This window comes from Aspergillus wentii (genome assembly GCF_001890725.1).
Source record: "Aspergillus wentii DTO 134E9 unplaced genomic scaffold ASPWEscaffold_2, whole genome shotgun sequence".
NCBI classification, from domain to species: Eukaryota; Fungi; Ascomycota; class Eurotiomycetes; order Eurotiales; family Aspergillaceae; genus Aspergillus; species Aspergillus wentii.
In genome coordinates this window covers 2,453,513-2,478,208 of record NW_024467833.1, presented here as the reverse complement: position 1 = coordinate 2,478,208, position 24,696 = coordinate 2,453,513, and the positions used below count along the sequence as shown (strand labels likewise).

General features: G+C 48.7%; 10 protein-coding genes across 10 annotated transcripts; 6 read left to right on the top strand and 4 right to left on the bottom strand.

Annotated features, from left to right (window-relative positions):
• Positions 1-840: 840 nt before the first annotated feature.
• ASPWEDRAFT_24864 (uncharacterized protein) lies at positions 841-3,982 on the top strand (the record flags this gene model as incomplete). The annotated part of the gene is made up of 2 exons (XM_040832671.1): positions 841-3,664; positions 3,714-3,982. 2 exons carry the CDS (start codon positions 841-843, stop codon positions 3,980-3,982), a joined length of 3,093 nt encoding a protein of 1,030 aa, XP_040692670.1.
• Positions 3,983-6,519: 2,537 nt separating this feature from the next.
• On the top strand, positions 6,520-8,694 carry ASPWEDRAFT_24863 (F-box domain protein; the record flags this gene model as incomplete). Its single annotated transcript, XM_040832670.1, has 2 exons — positions 6,520-6,573; positions 6,661-8,694. The coding sequence occupies 2 exons, from the start codon at positions 6,520-6,522 to the stop codon at positions 8,692-8,694; spliced, it is 2,088 nt and encodes a 695-aa protein (XP_040692669.1).
• An 890-nt stretch (positions 8,695-9,584) lies between these two features.
• Positions 9,585-11,159, top strand: ASPWEDRAFT_24862 (ankyrin repeat domain-containing protein; the record flags this gene model as incomplete). The annotated part of the gene is made up of 1 exon (XM_040832669.1): positions 9,585-11,159. One exon carries the CDS (start codon positions 9,585-9,587, stop codon positions 11,157-11,159), a length of 1,575 nt encoding a protein of 524 aa, XP_040692668.1.
• A 519-nt stretch (positions 11,160-11,678) lies between these two features.
• Positions 11,679-12,569, bottom strand: ASPWEDRAFT_103173 (Efg1 domain-containing protein; the record flags this gene model as incomplete). Its single annotated transcript, XM_040827543.1, has 2 exons — positions 11,679-12,271; positions 12,332-12,569. The coding sequence occupies 2 exons, from the start codon at positions 12,567-12,569 to the stop codon at positions 11,679-11,681; spliced, it is 831 nt and encodes a 276-aa protein (XP_040692667.1).
• Positions 12,570-12,892: 323 nt separating this feature from the next.
• Positions 12,893-16,438, top strand: ASPWEDRAFT_149700 (uncharacterized protein). Its single transcript, XM_040829576.1, has 4 exons — positions 12,893-13,686; positions 13,736-14,734; positions 14,787-14,879; positions 14,942-16,438. The coding sequence occupies exons 1-4, from the start codon at positions 13,140-13,142 to the stop codon at positions 16,225-16,227; spliced, it is 2,925 nt and encodes a 974-aa protein (XP_040692666.1). The 5' UTR covers positions 12,893-13,139; the 3' UTR covers positions 16,228-16,438.
• Positions 16,439-16,551: 113 nt separating this feature from the next.
• ASPWEDRAFT_36699 (tRNA 2'-phosphotransferase) lies at positions 16,552-18,115 on the top strand. Its single transcript, XM_040834525.1, has 4 exons — positions 16,552-16,599; positions 16,651-16,755; positions 16,833-17,075; positions 17,139-18,115. The coding sequence occupies exons 3-4, from the start codon at positions 16,938-16,940 to the stop codon at positions 18,024-18,026; spliced, it is 1,026 nt and encodes a 341-aa protein (XP_040692665.1). The 5' UTR covers positions 16,552-16,599; positions 16,651-16,755; positions 16,833-16,937; the 3' UTR covers positions 18,027-18,115.
• A 457-nt stretch (positions 18,116-18,572) lies between these two features.
• ASPWEDRAFT_105243 (intradiol ring-cleavage dioxygenase) lies at positions 18,573-19,628 on the top strand (the record flags this gene model as incomplete). Its single annotated transcript, XM_040827709.1, has 4 exons — positions 18,573-18,820; positions 18,880-19,244; positions 19,306-19,373; positions 19,431-19,628. The coding sequence occupies 4 exons, from the start codon at positions 18,573-18,575 to the stop codon at positions 19,626-19,628; spliced, it is 879 nt and encodes a 292-aa protein (XP_040692664.1).
• A 343-nt stretch (positions 19,629-19,971) lies between these two features.
• Positions 19,972-20,835, bottom strand: ASPWEDRAFT_168854 (alpha/beta fold hydrolase; the record flags this gene model as incomplete). The annotated part of the gene is made up of 2 exons (XM_040830358.1): positions 19,972-20,339; positions 20,403-20,835. 2 exons carry the CDS (start codon positions 20,833-20,835, stop codon positions 19,972-19,974), a joined length of 801 nt encoding a protein of 266 aa, XP_040692663.1.
• A 618-nt stretch (positions 20,836-21,453) lies between these two features.
• On the bottom strand, positions 21,454-22,278 carry ASPWEDRAFT_24856 (uncharacterized protein; the record flags this gene model as incomplete). The annotated part of the gene is made up of 1 exon (XM_040832668.1): positions 21,454-22,278. One exon carries the CDS (start codon positions 22,276-22,278, stop codon positions 21,454-21,456), a length of 825 nt encoding a protein of 274 aa, XP_040692662.1.
• Positions 22,279-22,535: 257 nt separating this feature from the next.
• Positions 22,536-24,139, bottom strand: ASPWEDRAFT_36695 (aldo/keto reductase family protein). Its single transcript, XM_040834524.1, has 6 exons — positions 23,729-24,139; positions 23,661-23,671; positions 23,550-23,607; positions 23,304-23,488; positions 22,874-23,243; positions 22,536-22,807 (listed from the first exon to the last, which is right to left on the bottom strand). The coding sequence occupies exons 1-6, from the start codon at positions 23,798-23,800 to the stop codon at positions 22,652-22,654; spliced, it is 852 nt and encodes a 283-aa protein (XP_040692661.1). The 5' UTR covers positions 23,801-24,139; the 3' UTR covers positions 22,536-22,651.
• Positions 24,140-24,696: the final 557 nt, after the last annotated feature.

Sequence of the window (24,696 nt, the reverse complement as noted above, 5' to 3'; positions counted from 1 at the left end):
ACTATGGGGCCTGAATACAATACCGATGGTCAGTTATATTCTTTTTATTGCTTTTTTTTATTTGATTTTTTTATTTTATTTTATTTTTTTGATTCACACCTGGTTGCGATTTTTGCTTTTTGTTCTTCCAAGCGTCATATTTTGGGTGGTGGGATTGCTGGAAAGTCCATGTTGGAATGGTAAAGAATGGAAGCAATGAAGAATTTCTGGAATGTGAGAAAAAGAACTGGCGAACTCGTGTATCAAGAATGGGATTGGTTACACGCATTGATTCGATATGCACCTCGGAGGGAGGAAGCAACATTCCGCCACTCCTTCTGGAAAGGAATATTCAATTTCGTTTAGTGACGCCGTGGAAATGGGATCATTGGGATTCCTCCTTTTTAATGACACGATTCTCGTTAAATTGATTGACTTGGTCCAGCTGACTCTTGCTGAGAAACAGGCGAACCCAGTCCACTATCGTCCCCGTTGGGGCCGCTGTCACAATCACCAGAGTCCTCAGATCCCTTCACTGGAGGGCTTTCGCTGCATACGGATGATACAATAAGACGATCGGTGGACACGCTCTCCGAATATGACCATATTTCGAGGTAAGTGCGGAGAACTAGCAAAATAAAAAAAATGAGAAAAATAAGATCCCCTTGCTTTGCATTATTAAACTCGCATAATGTTACGTGCAGCCAGTGGGACTGACGAGGAAAAAATTTCATTCCCTGCAGGTCTCCTTTACTTGAACATGACCATGGACTTGGACCATCCGGCCTCGATCGTATACGTCTCCCACAGCCTACACGAGTCCTGACACTGCCAAACCTGTCAACTCCGTCGCTTGCTCCTATGACCCCTCAGACTCGCTCGCCTTCGCCTCGTTCTCGTTCGTCGTCTAGAACCCACTCTACTCGCCCATTCAACCGGAGTTCGACTACGTTGGAGGATCTCCACCGATTTCCTTGCGAGTCGTTACATTCCTTTTCTTTTGCACAGCAATCCGATGATCTACTCCTTAGCCGCCAGAACACCTTGAGAAGATCTATAGACTTCATGCGCGACCGCTTCGGATGGGGTAACAGCTACCCCGGGATCATCAATGCGCAGGCTCGCAACGGTGGCGATGTGGATGTACAAAGCATGGCGGACCTTATGTCGAAATCCAGCGTTTTTGAGCGGGATGATCGATCCCACTTTGCCGCCATGACCCGAGGACCGTTGACCGGACCCGCGGACGTGGAAAGCAACAACATCTTCGAAAAAGCGTTCACCGATCACCAATCACCTGTCTCCGAGGCCCTGGAAGATCTCCCGGAGGATTTGCCCGATCACCCATACCCCCTAAGTCCCGTGCCTAACGATCAAATACCGCATCAAAAGAGGACGGTGAAGTCCTCCCCATCGCCCAGGCGCGTAAGCTTAAAACGTACATACACGGATGTCGGCGGTACATCTCTTCAGAACAAACTGATGGAGACTCTGACGCAGCCATATAACACCACTGACTCTTTCTCCACAACCTCCTCGACTCTTGGTTTGGGGGTTCCAGCCCCGGCCTTGCATACCCACAGCAGCAAATGGAATCCAGTCTCGCAGGCCGTCTTTAGGACAGACTCACAGGCGCCATGGACCATACTGGCAGCGAATGACTTGTCGTGTCTTATATTTGGTGTCACACAATCGGAAGTGCGGAGGTTAAGTATCCTAGAAGTTGTACAAAAAGATCACAGGCAGTGGCTTGAGTCCAAGTTGCAGGATCCCCGCACTGATGCTGCAGCAAAGATTCATTCCCAGCCTGATAAATCCTGTATTAGGCCGGTAAATCCGAGGTCCATGGGCATGGGGAATGGCGTCACGGCTCAGTTGCTCAGTAAACCGTCTTCTCGGGAAAGAGCTCCGAAGAGATCCCAGACTGACGATGGATATGGCTCAAGTACTCGAACCACAAGGAATCCAAATCACCCGGCGACGAAATCACGCGGTGTTCTGCTCTGCGGTGACGTCGTACCGATCCGCAAACGCAATGGATCTAAAGGATCTGCCAGCATCTGGGTCATGGAAAAGCGTGGTGGCTTGATCTGGGTGCTCGAAGAGGTCTCGGAGAATGTCGCTCATGTCCGTTGTGACAGCTCATGGAATGTTACCGATGCCCGTGGAGACACTGACAAAATTTGGGGCCAGGAAGTGGTCAAGCCTGGCGGGCGGATCACGGAGCTGCTCCCCCGCCTCCCTAAAGAATGCTTGGAAGATCCATTAGATAAGGGTTTGGCCAAAATATCCCGGATGAAATACTTTACTAGCCGCACCTCTGCTGGAATATGTATACCTGTGATTGTCGGCAAGGAAGAAGACCCAGGCTGTCTCCGAGTATCCAGCTTTCCTCATGTTGCTGGTATGATGGTGCTGTCTTCATCCACAATGAAGGTGATTAGCTCTAACTCGGCATTCTCATCGGTATTGTTTGGCCAGGACCGGCCTGAAGGCTTGCATATCACGAAGCTTATACCGGGATTTGATGTCCTTCTAAATGTGCTTACCGAGGAGGATAAGGTTCCTCTGGAAGATGGAATGGTGATTCCCGAACACAGCTTTCGCAGGGCACGAACTCTTTCGATCCTGCGTGAAGGAAAAGACAGTGTAGCAGCAGTGTTTCAGGAACCAACCGGCCTTACCGCCAATCACCGTGACGGTTCGAACATCGCGGTAGACGTGCAATTGCGAGTGGTAAAGAGTGGAACCATCTTCCCCAAGGGTCAAGCTGAAGATATTGGACTCCGCGGCGAGCCCCACGACGATGAAGAGGAAACGGTTGCTGTGACGGAACTGGTTTATGCATTATGGATTACATACTCGAGGCAGATTCACTCCACAGACCCAGCGATGAGCTTTACCTCGCCCCCTCCAGAGTCAACTAAGGAAACAGCTCCCGAAACCGCCCCATTGTCCAGCCCGACGGCGGCTCGCAAACCCGAGCCTTCTAGTGCAGAACGTACTTCGGTGGAGACGAAACTACCATCCTCGACTCTGAGCCAACAACTGAACGAAGCTGCTTCCGAGCCACTGACAGATAAGCCCGTCCAGGCCGTGCCCGAAGTGAAGCCTGCCAATGCGAAGAAAGAGACTCCACAGAAAAGAACGATCGCCGACTACGTTATTCTTGAGGAGATGGGACAAGGAGCATACGGCGAAGTCAAACTCGTCCGACTCAAGAACAACCCATCCAAGAAGGTCGTTTTGAAATATGTGACGAAGAAGAGGATTCTTGTGGATACCTGGACTCGCGACCGTCGTTTGGGTACCGTGCCATTGGAAATCCATGTGCTAGATTACCTACGACGTGATGGCTTCAAGCACCCAAATATTGTGGAAATGGAGGGATTTTTCGAGGACGACGTCAATTATTACATTGAAATGATGCCGCACGGTCTTCCCGGAATGGACCTCTTTGACTACATTGAGCTGAAGGCGAACATGGATGAGGCGGAATGCAGAACCATCTTCAGACAGGTTGTGGATGCCATCCATCATCTTCATACCAAGGCGCTGGTTGTACACCGCGATATCAAGGATGAGAACGTCATTCTGGACGGCGAAGGCAACATCAAACTGATTGATTTCGGGAGTGCTGCTTACATCAAGAACGGGCCGTTTGATGTTTTTGTGGGAACAATTGGTGAGTTGTCTTGGTTTTTTATTTTCGGACAGTTTTAACAACATTCCAGACTACGCAGCACCCGAAGTCCTTCAAGGAAAGTCTTACAGAGGCAAGGAGCAGGATATCTGGGCTCTTGGAATTCTTCTCTACACGATCGTCTACAAAGAGAACCCGTTCTACAATGTCGATGAGATCCTGGACCACCCGCTCCGGGTACCGTTCTTACCGTTCTCCGAGGACTGCATCGATCTGATCAGGAAGATGCTTGATCGCGACGTCGACAATCGCTTGACAATCACAGAAGTGATGGAACACCCATGGATGACAGACAGCTGAAGCCGCCGATACCGATGAAGTTATTTTTTGGAATAGCTATCGAAAACGATTACGATGGATTGGAGGATCTATATATCTACCCTGAAAGCATTCCAAGCATACGCCGATTGTGCTTGTTCTACGGCGAACTTATGAAATATCACATTGATGCATTTTCTTTTCTTTATTTTATTTTCTTCTTTTCGGAGGACTTTGTTTGCAGAGTATATGTTGAAAGACCGAGAATGTGACGACTGTATGAAGGGGATGAAATATGGATAGGATGTGGGCGGATGGAACGAACCAAAAAAAAAAAAAAAAAAAAAAAAAAAAAAAAAAGGACAGGCTGCGATGAAAGACGATGATGCATAGAGATGAAGAAGATTGAGATACCCCATCATCACATTATGTTTATTTTGGTTAGATGTTTCGGTGCATTCTTTTTCTTACACTGGCTGTTCTATGGAAAAGGAAATCTCCCAATATGGCATATTATATACCCTCAGCAATGGCGTTATGCAGTTTAGCGTCTGACTGGAATTTAACAGTGATGATAGTGAAGCTGTCTATTCTATCTGCATGTGTAGAGAGTTGGAGACTATTCAACTAGTAGGCAATAGATACAGTAAGATCCACTGCCGATCCGACAGAAAGACGGTGACACATGGTGAGGGCGATTTCGATCCTCATTAAACATTAATCAGTCTAGCAGTGGTTCAATTGCGGGGTGAAGCGGGGAACAACGCTAGTCTGTCTTTTAAATACCTAGGGATAATGAAAAAGATGAAGTTGTATCCCGACTACTTATTCGAGATGGACACCTCGGCAATGGGGATACAACAGCAAAGTTATCCATCACAAAGGATGGTTGGTTTAAGTTGGGCAGAAGTAGAGGATCCGATCATCAGGTAGCATTGATACATTCGGCCGGATAGGCAATACCAGCCACGCCCACCGATAGTATACCATATATATAGGCTATAATTACTCGTATTGAGGAGCACTCATGTAGCTATCCAAATCCATGGATTCTGACAGCAAAACAAGTGTTCCTGACCCCGCAAGGTGGCGAAGAACAACCTAATAATAATGGATGAAGTGGCGTGGTTGGCAGGACCGAGAGGCCCGTTCCTAACTGGGTATTTGATGGACAGGGACGGGGGAGAGGGATTTGATTGATCAGCTTGTGCCTGTTTTTGCTTTTTTTCTTTCTTATTCTCCTTCTTCTTTCTTTTTTTTTTTTTTTGTGTTTCTCTTTTTGATGTTTATATCGCTTCCATTGTTCATGTTGATACTGTAGATTCACTGGTCTCAGGAAATCCCTCAATACTGATACTGGCTGACAGTCTGTGCGTAGGGTAAAGTTACGTATTACCAAGTCTGGGGTGCTCCAGAGTTTAATCAGCATTACACCGGACACACGGTATTGCGCTGATCATCAGACAATGTTATGACCTCAATTTTGCTGATATTTCATCATTTGAATATCTCCTCTACTCTAGTATACCTACCTATAAGTATACTTTGTGAGGAGGAAATCCAGAAAATGATGCCATAATACATTACCGTACAGCGTAATGCCGTGACGCGTGGACAGTCGCAACAGCCACTAGCAGGCTTAGGGCCGGCCACCAAGTGGGGCGCTGTCGCTCTATCGCGTATCGATAAGTGAAATCCAGCCGATAAGAGGCGGTGGTGGCGGCGAGCAAATCGGGGTATGATTGGGTTATTCAGGGTTTCTGTGTATCGATGGCCTTCTGCAGGAAGGTGACTGGACTGGATGGTGCGTTCTGATAGGGCGTTTCAGGCCAGTCAGTATTGGCTGTAAGGTACAGGTAAGGACGTATTGTTGAGTATCTCTGTCGCCTGACCTGGACTTTGTCACTTCTTCTCGTCGTCTTCTTCTTCTCTCCTTCTCTTCTTCTTCTTTATCTTCCTGTCTCTTTTATCTTCTTTTTCTCCCCTTTTCTATCTTCTCCTTCCCTGCTCTCCCGGTGATGTCCCTGTGACGTCCAACTTCCCTGTCTTGTCCCGGTTCTGCCGCGTCATTTTTCTCTCTATCCGTCCCCGGTTTGCCCGGTCCACATGTCCATGGTCCACCTGGTTACGGTCCCCAGCCGAGAGACACTGCCTCGCCCGATCTTCTTTCCCCAGTGAAACCCTTCAATTATCCTTCCTCTCCCACTTTCTCCTCCTTCGCTTTGGTCGTTCTTTTTTGTCGGCGTGTTTTTGCTCGACCTCGATCCATCCGCAGGACCGGATTTGGAATTGTTAAGCATCCGCCTTGCGCGGGAACTGTTGATCTGTCTTAAGATATTAACTTAGTTGCGGATTGTTTTCGGGTCATCACTATGAACGTTTAGGACTCCGTCATTGCGGGATCCCGCGATTGTCGTCGGTGTAACGTCTTTCTGACAAGACGGGGAGCCATCTGCTTTATCCTCCCTTACATCAAAACCTAGCTCGTTATCTCCTCCGCCCGATTCTGATATACTTTCCCAAGACAAACAATTACTTATCGAGCGTTCGTGTTGAATTCGATTCTACCTTCTCCCGCCATGGCTGCCGCCGTTTCCGACGAGATCAGGCCAACGTCTGGGGCTGTCTCCCCTGTGAGTCCAGCGTCGTCAGCCGGCCAGATTCCATTAGAGCAACAACCCAAGCCCAAGGGGCGGCATAGAATACTACAAAGCCTACAGCGCATGTCGTCAAGTCCTAGTCTTACTAGACGCGGCCGATCCGCCTCGACCGGCTATCGCGGAACTAGCAAGGCATCTTTATCCTGCGTTTCTCTTTCTTCATCAGCATATCCTCCGTGTCTCGGCAATGGCAGCTCATCTCAACTCTATGGTGGCTTGAATGCCCGTCCAATGACCTCAGCCTCTCCGGGCTCGCCGGTAGGCCAGAATGGAAACCCTCGAATTCGCCTCGTCGGGACCGATTCCCCCAATGGCTCCCAGTCAAAGACTATTCCTATGCCAACCGATCTGAGGCCAGTATCCCGAGGAGTGCCGCGGGGAAACGAGGCCATTGAGGAGAATGTCGTTGCGCAGTTCCCCCCTCGACAGAGAACATTGGATTTTTGGAGGGACATGCCGGACGAGATCAAAATGAGAATATTCCGGCACTTGACTCCCAAAGAAATTGTCCGTGCCTCTTCCGTTTCTAAGGCGTGGCACAAGATGTGCTTTGATGGGCAGTTGTGGTCTAGTGTCGACACCACCGAGTACTATCGTCAGATTTCTAGTGACAGCCTTGTGAAAATTATTACCTCTGGCGGCCCGTTTGTTAAGGATCTCAATCTCAGAGGCTGTGTCCAATTGCAAGAAAAGTGGTCGTCAGAAGGTGAGCGCATCTCGGACATGTGTCGGAATGTCGTCAATTTCTCCCTCGAAGGGTGTCGCATTGATAAGACTGCGATCCACTACTTTCTCCTACGAAACCCCCGCCTGGAGTATATTAACTTGTCGGGGTTGGCCAGTGTCAAGAATTCCGCCATGAAGATCATTGCGCAGTCGTGTCCCCAACTCGAAACATTGAATGTTTCATGGTGCACCAATGTCAATACCTCTGGACTCAAGAGAGTTGTTCAGTCATGTCCACGGCTGAAAGATCTCCGGGCCAGTGAAATCACCGGGTTCAATGATGAGGAGTTCGCTCTTGAATTGTTCGAGCGCAACACTCTGGAACGGCTGATTATGAGTCGGACCGATTTGACAGATCAATGTTTACAAGTTATCATCCATGGTGTTGATCCTGAGATGGATGTGCTTGCTGATCGTCCAATTGTTCCTCCTAGACGGTTTAAACATTTGGATATTCATCAATGCACAGATTTGACTGATGATGGGGTCAAGAGTCTAGCTCACAATGTCCCAGATCTTCAAGGCTTGCAAATTTCCCAATGCTCACAGCTAAGCGATGACTCTGTTATTGCTATAATCCGCACTACACCGCTGCTCACCCATCTCGATGTTGAAGATATCGATGCGCTCTCAAACAACACGCTCATTGAGCTAGCAAATTCCCCGTGCGCTCCACATCTCGAGCATCTCAATGTCAGTTACTGTGAGAGCCTGGGTGACACTGGAATGCTGCAAGTCATGAAGAGCTGCCCGTCCTTACGCTCTGTTGAGATGGATAACACCCGAATCTCTGACCTCTCTCTGATGGAAGCATGTTTCCGGATGCGCAAGCGAGGCTACGATGAGAACCTCCCCCAAGTTGGTCTACGACTAGTTGTCTTCGACTGTGCCAATGTCACCTGGGCCGGTGTTAAGGAGGTCCTTTCTAACAATGCTTATATCCCACGCTCTCGCAAGCCTTCTCCCGCTGTTATCACAGTTACCCAAACGGTCGATCCGGTAACAGGCGGCACTGTGGTTACATCTTCCACTTCACCGCCACCGCCGCCTCCTGTATACCCCAATCAAGTCATTCAACTCAAGTGCTTCTACGGCTGGCAGATGACTGTGGACGAACACATGAAGCGAGTCTTGCGTGGTGATCTTGCTTCCGCAAACAGGTTGGACCGAAAGTGGGCAGACTACATGATGGCCACCGAAGAAGCAGGTGCAGCAGGCGCCGGGGCGAGAAGAAGAAGACGCCGAGCTCGTGAAGCCGAGCGACTCTACAACGCCGATGACGCTGATGATGCCTATGATGGTGGAGTCGTCTCGGCTCTTGGGGGCAGACGCAGAAGAGCACAGAGTGGAGGATGTGCTATCATGTGAGATGCTGAAGTTGTTTCGACTCTTTCTACTACTACATTCTTTTCTGGACATGCACAAGAGTTCTGCGAACCTTGTCAAGATACCTGCACAGCAACATCTTTCTCTCAGTGAGATGCTGCCTGTGTTGAAACTCTGAGAAACACACACACGCACCCAAGCGTGCTATGAGACACGATATAACGATATGTTGGGTTTGACTGGTTCAAAAACTACTAGGCACTGAGTGTCTGGTGCACAGAACGCGGCGAATCCGTTCTACCTGCACTTTTTCATTTCCCTTTTGTTTTTCTTCCCTCCTTTCCCTTCAACTCTCCCTCCCTTCTACTTCTCGTTTGGTCTGGTGTGTTTGGTACGGAGTCAGGTCCAGAGGTCACTATCTGGAATTTCTTTTCTCATTTTCTTTTCTCCATGTCATGACTTTTTAGAAGGGGTGGTGAAAGCCTGGAGTTTGATCTCGGTTTAGGATTTAGACTTTAGCATTGATTTTTTTTTAATTTATTTTCATTCATCACCTATTCTCATCTTGGTACTTTAACCTGTCTTGGAAGGAGTAGTTGACGATAGTGTACCAACATAGCAGAATAAAGTGAAACCATGATCGGTTCAAAGTGAGCAATGTATATCTTTTTTTATCATCAGCTCCTAAAATATACGGTCCTCTCATACGGTGAATTCCCCTTCTACTTCCATTTTTGTGCGCCAATTTTAGCTTAGAGCCGTACATCTGGACAGCCTGGGCTTCTCTCAGCGCCACAGTCGACAGCCAGCCTTGTGAAAACCAGACAAACCAGATATACCCAGCCTCCCCTCCCCTCACCCCCCTCTTTGAGGACCAGAGCTGCACATAAGCGAAGTTGATACAGAAACCAACCGATGCTGCTTTTCCAACTATGAACAATAACCCAGAAGCCGACGTTCTCTGGTGGGATGCGCATTCCTATTACGTCCTATGCCCGTATTGCGAGGGTGTCCATCGCCATGGCATGAATTGGGATGGACCCCAGTCGCGAGTCTCACATTGCGAGAACGCAGAAAGCTATATCTGCTGCTTTCCTATCAATGACCAGGGCCAGGTTGCTTATGAGATTGATAAGAAAGAAGGGCGATATGTGAATATCTGCGCTGCCGGTGGTGCGGGCACCGATGAAATAGATTTGTTGTCACAAGGATTTAGTAGGATGGTCAGCATTAGCAGAGAAGAAGCTGAGATTGGAGTGACTGATCCAAATATCTACGATGACTCCAATGAAATGATAACTATCGATTTAAAGGATGGCTCGAAGCCGTTAGAACAAAAAAGGATCGTCTTTGCTATCAGTGCCTGCGCCAGCGGAAGAACGGCAGCGGTTCGAGAGTATCTGGAGTCTTCTGTTGAACCTCAAATCTTCATCCACGGACGAAAACCGGATGGTGATATCACACTCATCATGGCAGCAGCGGAAGCAAGTCCAACCATGGTGTCGCTGCTTCTCGACCACGGAGCCCAGGTGAATACCGTCAATCGCAATGGACGGAGCGCGCTCATGGAGGCAGCACTCTGGGGCAGACTGGGCAATGTGAAGCTGCTTCTGGAGCATGGAGCGGATGAGAATTTGCGCGATGAGAAAAACTGGCTTGCCATCGACCTGGCTCGACCGACTCACAGGAATCGACGTGAGAGATACGAGCGAGCCGGAGGAGACCTTTCGCCTACCTCTAATCAAGAGCCAGCTTATCGGGAGGATAACTTCAAAAGAGATATCGATCGCCAAAGCATTGTCCGCCTTCTGGGTGGAGAGGACAGGAAGTCGAATATTGTTTACGGCAGTCCCCTGACAGTATCGCGGTGCGAAGAATACTCCTTTAAGCGGTCACCAATGAAGAACTCGATCATGCTGCAGGGCCCCATTGCAAACTATCCCATTACTGGGCCGAGAAAAACCATCGCACGGTTAGAAAGAGGCGGCCAATTTGCATCTGTTGCAGCTATGAGTGGTTGGTCTCATGATTTGCTGCAGCTCGTCAGAGTCAGTGGTCGGCAGTGGACAAGGGAGGTTTTTTATCTCTCACGTATCGTTGGCCACAATTTGGCCTGCGATGATTTTGATCAAGGTATACCGGGCCAATACCATGCCTGCCATGCAGAAAAGCAACTAATCGCATATTTCGTCGACCGTCATGTTTTTCTCCCACGCGACACCGTTTCAGACCCCGAACTTGAAGCAGAAATCGAGTGGGTGGAGGACCAGTTGGACACAGGTCCTGAAACCGAAGAGCTGACTGCTTTGGAACGTCAGTTGGATACTTTGAATCATCGGAAAGAACGGCACACAGCCCTTATTGATATGTCCAACGCCAGACCGCCGGTGTCATTGACTGAAGCGGTGATATTGATCAGTTCCCCTGTCTGTGAGGACTGCATGGAGTTTGAAAACAAGGTTAATCAGGTTCTTGGGCTATCAATACAACTGTTTGCAGCATGCTAAGGGGTTGAATTCCCACCATGCCAGCACACTGTCCTGAATTATTCTCTATATATGTACACAGGTCATCTCTATTGAAGCTCGTTTTATCAGATAAGGGTGCTCAAAGTGAAATAGGATCCATAATTATTCACCAAATATTAATGGAGCAAATGGTATCCTGAATCATGGAAGCAGCCAGTCTTGTCTTTGGTGTTTCTCTCATTCCGGCAAGAAACTTTTCACAATTGCGAAGCAGATGAAGGGGTGTGCTCTTGGTCAAAAGGTCTTTGAACTACCCTTGTAAAATAAATGGCAGGTAGTTTGCCCAATCATCGCGCGACGACCAGTGAGCACTCAGCTGGGGCTCAGCGAGCGTTTCCTGTGTAAAACTCATCGAGCAAGGCCCCGAGTATCCTGGCGGCATCCAGCAAAGGAAAGTTGCGGTTGCGGTCTGAAATCCGGTAGTAGTATATCTGGTTCTTCCACCGTATTGTAGGGGTATACTATAAAAAAAAAAAAAAAAAAAAAAAGAAAACTACCCTATTCCTCAAAGAAGCCACCATCGCTATCGTTATCGTTGTCGTTCTGTGCTTTGCGGTATGCCTCGCGCATTTCAATGTCTTCTCTCCGTCTCTCCCTGCGATTCCTCGGCTCAGTCTGGTCGGATTTCGATTTGCTCTTCTTCTCGGGGATGTTCTTCTCGTGGCTGGACTTTTTGGTATCTTTGCTATCCTTGCTCTTCTTGTCTGTCGTCGATGATGTAGTGGGTGTGTCGTCGGTGCTCAATCCGGTCTTCAATTTGCCGTCTCGGAGACGATCAAGGGTTCCCTCCGCCATGCTCTTCTCAACGACATTCCACATGGGAGGTTTTTCTTCTGCAGCGAGAGGGGTGAGTTTGACGGTATCGGTGTCTGCCTCGGTCTCGTCTTCTTCGGACTTCTTGTGCTGTTTCTTGTCTGCGTAGAGCGAGATGTATTTTTCCGTGAGGGGGTAGTAGATGGTGTAGTTGAGGTTCACGCGGGCAGAGTGGATTTGCTTCTTGAGGGATTTGAGAGCGGCTTTATCTTCTTTGGGGTCGAGTTCTTTTTCGCGACGGAGAAGTCGGTTGAGGTCTTTGGTTGCTGCTTTGCGTTCTATTCGTCGTTAGTTTAGATTTATCGATATAAGATATACCCAATTCAAGGAGAACATACCGAGAAATCTAACGAAATGGTACTTCTTGATCATCTGCGAACGATCCCGTCTCTTGTTTTCATCCTCCAGATCTCTCTCGTATCCTTTCAGTGCTCGTTCCTGCACGATCCGCGCATCAGCGGGCAGATCAACCCGGTTGAGTAGTCGCTTGACATCCCGGATCCGCCTCTTCAGCTCGTTGACAGAGGGGTAGTTGTTTTCCGTGCGAGTCAAGTGGATTTTCTTCTTGGATGGCATCGCATCTTCGGAGGCTTCTCGGTCTTTGCGTTTTTGGGGAGGATCGCTGCGATCACGGTAGTTTCTGCTACTGGTGGAGTGGGGACGGGGAGACCGCTCCCTGTCATGATCTCTAGCCATTGTGAGGTATTCGATTGGGGCTGATGCTCTTCTGTTGGCCCTTTTATCTTCCTTTGTCTCTTTTTTTGGCTCGATGAAAAATAATTGCAGCGGATAAGAAAGCGATAAAAATGGACGGATCATCAGTCGGCCCGGAATATCCCCGGATCCAGATGCAGCGGCCAATCAGCGGCGGCGCAGGTTCAATGACCGCGCGACACTCCCTCGACAGTCGCCGTCGACGACGATCTGTTGTTGTTGTGGCTGCGATCTCAACGTCATTATTGCTCGCGATATCTGCGGGCATGTCCTGTGCCGATATTCAATGATCAATTGCCTCCATGAACATCTGGTCTTGAACTATCCCAGCTCTTTCAGCTGGTAATAGCATGGGCTGGTAGTGCTGGCTGGCGCTGACGCAACCAACACACAGACTATCCAGCTACTATCAATCACAACGACTTGAGCAAAATGGAGTCGGCAATTCGATGGTCCCCTTCCTCGACCACGGCAGAGCAACGCTTTCTCTCCGTGGATGTTACAGGGAGGGAATTTCGACTCTGCAAGGTCACCTCGTTTGACGGCAGAAACCTAGACCATGAAGTACTCTCGACACATACCAAGGTGCCAGCCTTTCGTGCTTTCGACTGGTCTCCCGTGGATGAGTCGCTAATTGCTGTCGGTCAATCCTCTGGAGATGCGACTATTTTGCGTATGGGTGGTGATTCTCAAGACTCGTTTTCTTTCCCCATTCGGAATCAACGTTACTGCAATGCGGTTGCATTCAGTACGCATGGACTGCTGGGCGCCGGGCTGGATCGCGTTAGAAATGACTTTTGCTTGAACATTTGGGATGTGAACCAGCGTGTGGCGATGAAAGGAACGAAGGGGTTTGCTGAACCGTTGAGAAAATTGGCTAGCTCGGAGCCGATTACCAGTATCAAATTCTTTAGAGACCAGCCAGACACGCTTGTAACTGGAGTTAAGGGTCAATTTGTCAGGATATATGACCTGCGGGGTAAGTTTTGCTCTCTTTCGGCCTGTTTCTCTTTTAACCGTCGCTATAGAGGGACCTGGTAATCCATCTCTGCAATTCCCCACACGGTGTGTCCATAATCTGGCCATTGATTGGCTTGAGGAGAATTATATTGCATCCTGCCTCCCATCCGGTGACCCTACTGTCTGTATCTGGGATCGACGTGTAGGCTCCCGGTTTACTTCACCAGCCGTGGGCCCAACCAGCGGCATTGAGACCGGCCAGCCAGGCCCTGCACTTGAATTCAAGAATGTTGTCTCGCCAAAATCAACATTATGGAGTTTACGTTTTTCAAGAACCAAGAGAGGTTGCTTAGGCGCTCTTTCCAACACCGGCCATTTCAAAACTTATGATATCGCCAAGGAATACCTATCCGAAGAGTATCGCGCTTCGATGGATGAGACTCTTGGCCAGGGTTCCTTTAGAAATTACCCCGAACAAGTTTACACCAAATCTGTACGAGACGTTTACAGTCCGTTTAATCATCCTTCGCGCGGCTGCAACGAGCTGGAAAGAGTGGTCTCTTTTGATTTCCTAAATATGAGTGCCTCCAACGAGCCAAGCGCTGTGACCTTATCTGGCAATGGGCAAGTCAATGTTATCACACTCCAGCCGACTTCACCCCCTGTGCGGCTTTCTTCTCAAGGTGTCTTGGTGCGCGGAGACCCTGACGGCTACGTGGAATTCAATACTATGGGTCCCATGTCTGGCCAGGAGACAAGTAACTCCGAGCTGGTTGCCAAAATACGCAAAAATCACTTACCAGACTCTGATGATCAATCAAATGGTCTGAGAGGTCGGCAGGCTGACTTAAATGGCCGCTCTACAAGTCCCCTCTCAAGTCGCGAGACCCGAGAGCGTGACTTGTCTCTAGGAACCTTAGACTCCCCTTTGACGGCTGAAGAGGCATTGACACTATTGACTGTCAATAGACATCGATGCAGGGATGGGTATCTTTTTGATGAGGTTCGCAACAAAACAATAGTTGCCGAGGATCCCTTCTTGCAAGACTTCTGGGATTGGGTTAAGCGTGAGTTATTGTATCAAGCCTGGAAGAGGAGATATGTTGACACCAAAGTTAGGGGCACGGTCTGACTCATCTGATTCCTCGATGGTCATGAACGAGCTGGATTTGAATTACATGGGGGTGTCCAGTATCTGGAACAATGACTTGGGTATGATCAGTCTATCGTTTTCTTTTTTTCGTTTTGTTTATTTAGATCTAACTTCTTCACAGGCCAGAGCCTCGAAAGCCGACGAATTGGCTCGTATGGTCCGCATTCCGTCCATCCCACTCATATAAAAGAGACCATTGTTGATTTGGTTCGTGATCGGTTGAATCTATCCGAGACCAAAAACTGCGAGACAAAGTACCTTGAACATCGCCTTCTTTGCCTTCGACTCTGTGGTGCAACACAATCCCACCGTGAACTTGAAGAACTTGTCAAGACGTTAAGTGCAGATAACCAGCATACCAAAGCCGCTGCCTTGGCTGTCTTCCAAGACGAAGCCAAACTCGCTTACTTGGCGTTGCGCAGCAATGAACCTACACAAGCACATAAATTGCTTGCCATGGCCATAGCAGGTGCAGCAAAAGGAGAGGCCGACTCGGATTGGGAAGAGACATGCGCAGAGATTGCCAAAGAGCTTACCGACCCTTATGCCCGGGCTATCCTAGCGCTGGTCAGCAAAGGGGATTGGAATTCAGTTATCCAAGAGACCACATTGCCACTGAAATACCGAGTTGAGGTCGCTTTACGTTGGCTTCCCGACGAAGATTTAACCGCGTACTTGAAAGAGACCACCGCTGAGGCCATCTCTCAGGGCGACATTGAGGGAATTGTTCTCACGGGCCTTGGTCATTCCGCCATGGATCTATTCCAATCTTATATCAGTAAGTTTAATGATGTACAGACGCCAGTTCTGGCCATGAGCCATACTGTCCCGCGCTTCATCAACAACGGAGCCTACAAGACTCAATTCGAATCATGGCGCGAGACCTATCGTTGGCAGATCAACTCCTGGAAACTACAGTTGGAACGAGCACGATTTGACGTTGGGTCCCGCAAATTCGCGGTCACCTGGGATGGCCGAAAACTAATTGAACCACCACGGCAACAGGTCAGCTTGACTTGCAACTACTGCACCAGGCCACTCACCCAGCATGACTCGTCTTCTCAGATTTCTTCGTCCAGCGCAGGGGAGGTCGTGCACCCGACCGCAGGAAACCCGTTGGGAACGGCCGCAATGTCTGGGATGGTCTGTCCGAGATGTGGGCGCCATATGCCTCGATGTGGAGTTTGTACGCTTTGGCTGGGCTCTCCGGATCCGATGTCTCGAGCGTCCATTGCAGCGGAGTCTGGTCAAGAACAGCGCAAACCCACAGAAACAGACTTGATGCGAAGATTTATTGTCTTCTGTATCAACTGCAATCATGGTTTCCATGCACATCATGCCCGGGAATGGTTTACGAAACACAGAGTCTGTCCGGTTGCTGAATGTAACTGCATATGCGATCGGTAGACTTGATTAGATCCTCTGGCTGCCCTGTATCCAGCTTTTATGTCTTTTCTTCCTTTCAATTTCTTTTCGGATTCTTTTTCCTTTTCACGCTTCCTGAGATTAAAGGGAAGGGGGTTTGTTTTATCTCTATTATATACCCATTTTTAGAAGCAGCATATCAGCAGAAGGCAATAGGAGTATCTACTACCTTAGTTTGAACACAAATATTTCCATCTATAGTTGTGTGTCCTTAGGCCCTGTCCTACGAGTATTTCGGCCATTTCGGAGTCAATTAATGGCTCGCCGATGATGTCAAAAAATTCTCCCCTCACTTAAAAAAAAAAAGATCTACCCATGTGGGTAAACAATACCTATCACCATCAACGCCTGTCGGTATGAGGCTATCTCTTATGCTTTTCATTTCCATTGGCTAATAATATGCAGTTATACTTGTCTTGGATTGTACTGTTAAAGAATTATGACTGGTCTGTGAGCAAGAATAAGACTCAGCTAGGCTTCAGTCACTATTGTTGAATCACGAACTTATCCGTGAGTCATGTCCACCAACCTCGCTTTTACCATTACATAAAGTGTGCCGATCTACTGACACTTTTCTGCTCAACAAGCCAAACGATTCTTGAATGAACCAGTGGACGACGAAGCTATTACCTCTGCCTCCACTCCGACAACCCCGCCTCCAACAAACCACTCCTCTTCGCACGACGGCCACCATGCCACCACCAAAGAACAAGCCTACCCAAAACCGCGATGTGTCCATCTCAAAGGCACTGAGCTTATTGTTGCGACATGCGGCAGAGAAGGAAGGGCTGAAGATGAACGCCCAGGGATATGCCTCTGTGGCAGATGTCGTACGCATTCTACGATATGTTGGATCGATGCAGATAGAAGCTAACCTGATTATGTTCTGATAGATGGCCTGGAGAAAGCTCAAATCTCTCAAAGTGACATTCCCGGAAATCATCAAAGCCGTCTCCTCGTCCGACAAGAAACGTTTCGCCCTCCTACATATCCCATCTACACAGGTCGACTCAAAGACACAAGGCACCGAGATCCCCATGATTGAAGACCCGACATCGGCCCTTGGTTCCTCAGCCCCCTCGACAAGTGAAGGGCAAGAGAACGCAACCGAGATAGCTCTTTCAGTCCAAGATTCAGACCCATCCCATTTCCTGATCCGGGCTACGCAAGGCCATAGTATGAAGAGCGTGGATGCGGCGTCGTTTCTGGAGAAACTGACCTTGTCCGATGCTTCAACATTACCTGATACAGTTGTGCATGGCACATTTCACTCCGCGTGGCCGCTGATTCTCAAATCCGAAGGACTCCGGTGTATGGGACGGAATCATATTCACTTTGCTACAGGGCCGTCTCTTGAGTCCGTTCTCCCGGGACCTGTGGATGCGACAGCAGAGTCTGCCAAAGATGCTCTACAGCTCAATGATGGCAGGGTCATCTCGGGGATGCGCCGCGATGCACAAGTGTTGATATTCATTGACATCAGAAAGGCGTTGGCGGCGGGGTGTCCATTCTGGCGCAGTGAAAACGGGGTGATTCTCAGCGAGGGAATGCCTGCTGGAGAGACAGCGGATGATAATGAGACGAAACAAAAGGTTGTGCCATTGGAGTTTTTCGATGTTGTCGTGGAGAGGACAGCCGGAATGGGTAAGATCTGGGAGGACGGCAAGACTCTTCAGGAAATACCAGTGGAATTGCTCAAACGAGGGAACCCCAAGGGAAGACGGACGCGACCAAATGACAAGAATGGGAAACAAATAACCCCGGCAGAAAGAGGTCAATAAATAATATACCAAAATAGAGGAAATGCTTCATTTGTATAGACACACGTGACTGCTCACCTGATAATCACAAAATAGATGCGTAATGCGGGGAGAATCCGCTCCAGCCAATCAGTGCACTTTCCGACCAGCTGCGGGGGATCGGAGCGCCGCCGCTTCCTCTTCCGACGACGTCACCCGACGCTGCCACTTCGTCTTCTCCCAAGGACCGACGATATCTCTATGATCCTGCGGCTTCACGCTGGCGTGGGCTTCCGAATGTAGTTGTCCATGTCGGGGGAACCTTTGTGAGCCAATCTGACCGCGCCAATTATGATTCTCTATGCGGGGACGCCCTCTGGCAAAACCCGCCGGAAGACGGGCATTTCCAATCATGCCGTATTCCCGTCGGTGTATGGTGCTGCTTTTTAAATACTGAGCTTCATCGCTGTGGACTTTGTCCCTTCTGGAATTCATTAATATATATCTTTTTGACTTAAATTTCTCTGTCTCTATTATTTCTGGGGGAAAAAAACCTATCGTCGTCGAGTTTTGTCAAGAGACATCACCATGGCCATTCACCGATTCGACCCCAATTTCACCAACAATGTCGTGAACGCGATGGGCCCCAAGACCTCCCCTCGCCTCCGCCAACTCATGACTGGTCTAATTCATCATGTTCACGACTTTGCTCGCGAGAATGAATTGACTGTGGACGAGTGGATGCAGGGTGTCCAGCTGCTCAACTGGGCTGGACGGATGAGCGACGATAAGCGTAATGAGGGACAACTTGTTTGCGATGTTATTGGTTTGGAATCGTAAGTTCTCACCGAGTTGAATAAGTCTCGTACAGTCCACTAATACAAATCGTCTATAGTCTTGTCGATGAAATCACCTTCAAGCTCGCCGACGAGGCCGCAGATGCTCCTACCGCAACCGCTATCCTGGGTCCCTTCTTCCGTGCAGACACACCGTACCGCAACAATGGCGATGACATCGTCGTGAACAAGCCAAAGGATGGAGAGATGGTCTTTATGCATGGTCAAGTAATGGACTTTAGCACCAAGAAACCCCTCGTGGGAGCTACCGTCGAGGTGTGGCAGGCGTCGACAAATGGTCTATACGAGCAGCAGGATCCGGAACAGACGGAGTTTAACCTCCGGGGTAAATTCAAGACTGACGAAAATGGCCGATACTACTTTTACTGCTTGCGCCCGACTCCTTACCCTGTTCCCGATGATGGTATGTCCTGTTATTTTGTCCGCCAGTTCTATATGTACATGAGGCTAACATTGGATAATAGGTCCCGCGGGTAAGCTGCTGCAACTCATGGACCGACACCCTTTTAGACCTGCCCATATTCACATTCTTGTAAGAACTTGTCAGATCCTTTTTCCATTTGAATGAAGCTAACACCTCTACCAACAGGCCACCTACGACGGCCACAAGCCTCTGACTACTCAAATCTTCGACCGCAAGGACCAATACCTCGAAAACGACTCCGTATTCGCCGTCAAGGATTCATTGGTTGTGGACTTTGTCCCCCGTAAGGACGACCCTCAAGCTGGTCTTGAGCTCAACTACGATGTCAAGTTGGTCCCCGAGGCAAAGACCAACGGTGCTTGAAGTTGAGGGATGATTTAGATTCTTGTCATGCATTTCTTTTTGGTTATTTTAAGCTCTTGGTCTGCGACTAGACCCCTTGCGGTATAAAATATTTGATACCTTAATCCCGTTGGGGGTCTTTTTCTTGTTATTAAATTGAATATTTGGACATAATAACTGTCTCCGGATATTTCTTTGCTCATAGAACATAGTGATGACCTACTTCAAAGACCACCATAAAAGATCACCAGATATCTTCATAGAATAGTAGGTGATAAGAAAGGCAAAGCAGTTGAATAAAGTCGAATCACTGGTACATAGTTCTAACATTCTATCAAAATGAATACACTGCTCTAAAATACAACTAAACAGCGACACTTCCAATAAATTGAACAATTACCCTCCCCACCTCCTCGGGCGCCTCGATACAATGCCAATGCCCAACCTTGGTAAGCACGTCCATCTTCTTATTCGCACTCGATACACGCTCAAAGATGAGTTCACAACCCTCAAGCGATGCAGACTTGTCTTCCTCGCCAGCAATCAGCAGGAAGGGAACTTGAACAGCGGTATAGTCGATGGTCGGGGCACCGGCGATGGCTTGGCAAAGAGCTGCGTAGCCTTTGGGGTTTTGGCCGATTATGAGTTCACGGATGAAAGATTCTGCCAGCGGGGAACTTCGGGAGCCGGTTGCTTGGCTGGGGATAGAGTTGGCCATTGGTTCCATTCCGACTATTTGTTGTTAGCTTGTGTCTTCCGGTTTTGGAACTCAGGATAAGTCATGAAAGCACATACACTCGGATACAGTCTGGGCTCTTTTGCACATCACAGAAGACAGTGTCGCTGTCGGATGTGTCGGTCCTATCGCGACCACAGCCTTGACGCGATGCGCATACTGTGCCCCCAAAAGTGTCACAACGAGTCCACCCATCGAGTGGCCTACGGCCACAGCTTGAGGGACGTTCAGCACATCCAGCAGTCCGGCCGCATCGGCCGCGATAGACTGAATAGACACAGACTGGCCCGTATAAGTTGAGCGTGCGGATCCGTACGTGTCGAAAGTGATGCAACGGTGACTCGAGGTCAGGTACGGCAAGACAGGAAAGTAATAGTTTTGCGAGGAGCCCAGGCCGTGGATGAAGATAAAGGTGTGACCATTTTCAGGAGCTCCTTGAGGATGAGAGTCGGAATAGTGTAGCCTGTGATCGTTGACTTCGATAAAAGGCATTTTTGGTTTATGTTCCAGATCTGTCGATAAAGAAGATGAGGATGCTTCGCAGAGGGTGGAGAAGAAGCAGACAATTAGTAGTAGAAAGATTGAAGGAAACAAAGCGGTCTGGTATGGACGATCAACAATCGGGTATCACCAAGAAAATAGTTAAAAATCCAGAAACCCGTAAGAAACGTTACGCTACGCTTAATAAAAGCATCCCACTCTGTGCAGCTCCAATTGTGTAATTCCCACGGCTCATTGACGTCGACATCATGGCCAACCTTGGGCGGTGATTGGGTTGCCCCCCATTTCTTCAGGCTCCCCGTATTTCGTCGTGTGCTGCAGCGTCTGCAAATGCAAAATCCAACAAGGGCACGTCGATTCCGTCGGAACAGTTGCATGATTCCATCGCCATGGCGGGGAAAAAACAGCAGCTCCGCTTATCAACGACGATCCCGAAAGGAGGGGCAGTCACGATCCGAACGGCGCGGATGTTGACCATCGGGTCGGATAGCCGATGTGTTGAGGATGAGGATCATAAAGCGATTGGTAAATAACCAAATAATGAATCCAAGAATATCAGGCGACACGTGGGTCTGCCAAAACTGTACAAGGCGTAGCTACACCTCGTGCTCAGACAGGGTCTAGCTGGAGCAATTCCTGCTCGAATTCTTCGTCTGTATCGTCAAATTCATAGGCATACTCTTCGAGAAGAAGTGCCGTGTCATCCTGGAATGATTCTCCAACCGACAGCTGCATATTCGGCTTTTCTGAAGGTCGCATCGTCTCCGGTGCTTCCTTGAGTGTATCCTGCCTATCCGTGTCCTTGGTCTTGGTATCCAACGCGGTCGCAACCGTTTCTGCTTGTCGGATCGTGTCTTCGTCGCAGAAAAACGAGCATTCGGAAAATTCATCGTCGTCGTTATCATTATCCGCACCCAAAACATCATGTCCCGTAGTGTCATTATTCTCTTTATTCGAATCTATCGTAACTGTAGGATCAGACAAGTAGTCTGTGCCCGTGTCCAGGCCCGATCCTGAGCCGTGGTCGTCATCCAGTTCAGTCTCTACATCCCCCGGACTGTCAGGCTCTGTATATTCATCCTCCGTCCCATTATTATTCGCAACTGTCGGCTGCGGATTCTGCGGCTGTTTCGGTTTCTGGAGAAATCTGGATAGCAACGGCTGGCTTGACGGGACCGCAAACGCATCAGGATCAGGACCATTTCGTCTCCTCTCCTCTCGAGCTTTGGCTTCCCTCTCTGCCTTCTTTTTCTTGTTGGCTATGCGCTTCTTTTCATTCTCCTGCAGTTTCTTGGCCCGTCGTTCTCGTTCCTGCTCTCGTTCGATGCGTTCGATCTGCGACGCGCTGAATTGGAATCGTTTGTTGCTGCGCTGATACCGGCGGCGCACGGTCCGGGATTTCTCTAGAACGATGCGCCGCGGTGGTTCGGGCATTGTTGCGGGGGACGAGGGTGCTTTTCGTAGGATGGTCCTTATAAAACCATCCGGACAGACATGGATGGAGAGTTAATAGACGTCATAATAAAAGTGTCGAAGGAAGCTGCAGCTGTTGTTTGTTAGGCGGCGATACGTTGTGCCGACGGGCGGGAGATCAACAACGAGCGTCATGCACGTTTTGTTCATCCCAGTACAGACTACAGTGACTAGTCATAACTACAGGGAATAACTAGTGAGAATGGCTTGTTGCCTGGGTTTAAAAAACAAACGAGACTATTCGTTATACATCATACACTGAGCTTATACACGAGCAGGCCGTTCCTGATCGACGCGATCCACCAAGACAAGCGGTTCCTACGCGACATCACCTTTACAACTTGGAATCCCTGGCAGGGTCCCAGCAGACCGGTGCATCAATACCAGTGACCAAACTGTTCATGTCCTCCTGCGACAGCTCGAAATCGAACACCTGAGAGTTCTCGATGATACGGGAGTCGGTGACAGACTTGGGAAGGGGGACGTATCCCTGTTCAAAAAATCAGAGGTTAGCGACATACACTAGGCTATTCTATCGCGTTCTTTTGGGCAGTACCTTTTGCAAACTCCATCGGACCAAGATTTGGGCAGGGGTCTTGTTGTGCTTCTTGGCCAGGTTCTGCAATACAGGTTCCTTCATACGGGTGGCCTGCACCAAGGGGGAGTAGGCTTCGACAACAATGTTGCGCTTTTGAAGCCATTCGGTAAGGTCGTCTCGGGGGCACCAGGGGTGGATCTCGTACTGGCCAACGGAGATCTCGCCGCCCGCTCCGCTCTTGATGTACGCTTCCAATTCCTCGAGGTGGTGGATACCGTAGTTGGAGACACCGATAGAACGGATTTTGCCGGCCTTTTGGTATTCGACAAGTGCGCGCCAGGCGCCCAAGCGACCCTCCTTGCCGCCGTAGGGTGCGTGAATCAGCATACTGGTTGAAGTTAGTCATTGTTCAAGAAACAGGACACTATAACCAAGAGGAACCACGCACAGGTCAATGTAGTCAATGTTGGCTGCCTCGAGACTCGATTCGATGGCCTCCTTGGCGTTCTCGTATCCTCCCATGTGAGAGACGGGGATCTTGCTTGTGTAGAAGAGCTTGGAGCGCTCGAGTCCGGACTTGCGAATGGCATCGGCACATTCTTTCTCGTTCTCGTAGTACTTGGCACTGTCGACCTGGAAGCAAATACCCACGTTAGATGTCTTGCCAGCTGATCTCGCGCAGGACGTGACTTACATGGCGGTATCCGATTTCAATAGCTCTGACAGTCACCTTTTCGGTAACATCTGGTGGTCTGCAGGATGAGCGTCAGTACAACGCTTTTCCAAATGTCAGTGATCGACATACGTTTGGTAAACCTATTTTTGCGACTTCGCGTTAGATACGCCACACAGCAGATATAGGAGGTCACTTACACCGAACCCAATGACCGGGATCTCATATCCCGAGTTCATCTTAAGGGTCGACTGAAGCGAAACAGGAGCCATGGTGCTAATTATCGTAAATTTCCAAAAAGAAGAAGGAATTAAGGTCAATCAGAGTGTGAAGAGGAACAAAATGGTAAAAGAAAAAAGACAGGAAAAAAATGCGACAAAGCGTCTGATAACCTTAATATAGCCATCGCCTGGACAATGTTTATCAATCAGTTAATAAAAAAAGCCCATCCCACCATATCCACAGTTCCAAATTCCAATTACACCAGGACGGGAATATGGAGTCTCGAACACGGCCAAACCGTCAAATTGACGCCATTTCAGGAGGTGGAGAGCGCAGAAGCAAAACTTCGACCAAACAGGACTTGACGCTGCAGACGATCAGCGTGGGGCGACCCTGAATTGGTGTTTAGCAGCAGTTGGGAGAATCAGTCCAACTGGCGGGAGTCGCGGAAGAGTGGAGGACTTCCAAGGCCGAATTCGGGCCGATGAAGAAGAATCTGAAAAGAGGAAGACTTGATTTCTCAGTAATCAACAATGAAGAGAACAGTATGAATGTTGAAGATGTAGATATCCAGTCTGTGGACATGCTGCAGAGATGGTCATCTAATCTCTACATAGTATGCAGCACCCACGTAGTAGCGTGGGGTGTTATGTAGGCCATATGGATACGAAACATCATTTCAAGTGATCTTAAATGTTTCATCTTTGCCATAGATGATAGTCAATAAATAGATTTCAATTATAGTTAACGCAGTACTATCTATCCAATGAGATCTGACATTATTTCAGGTCTTCATAATCGACGCTGAATCAGGTAGTCCATAATATCTTACAGCGCAACCCCCATTGACAATTAATCTGACACTCCACAATAAATATACTCTAACATAGAAAAACAACCCACTTGACTTTATATTTGAATGAACATAGATGAAGATAGATGAAGA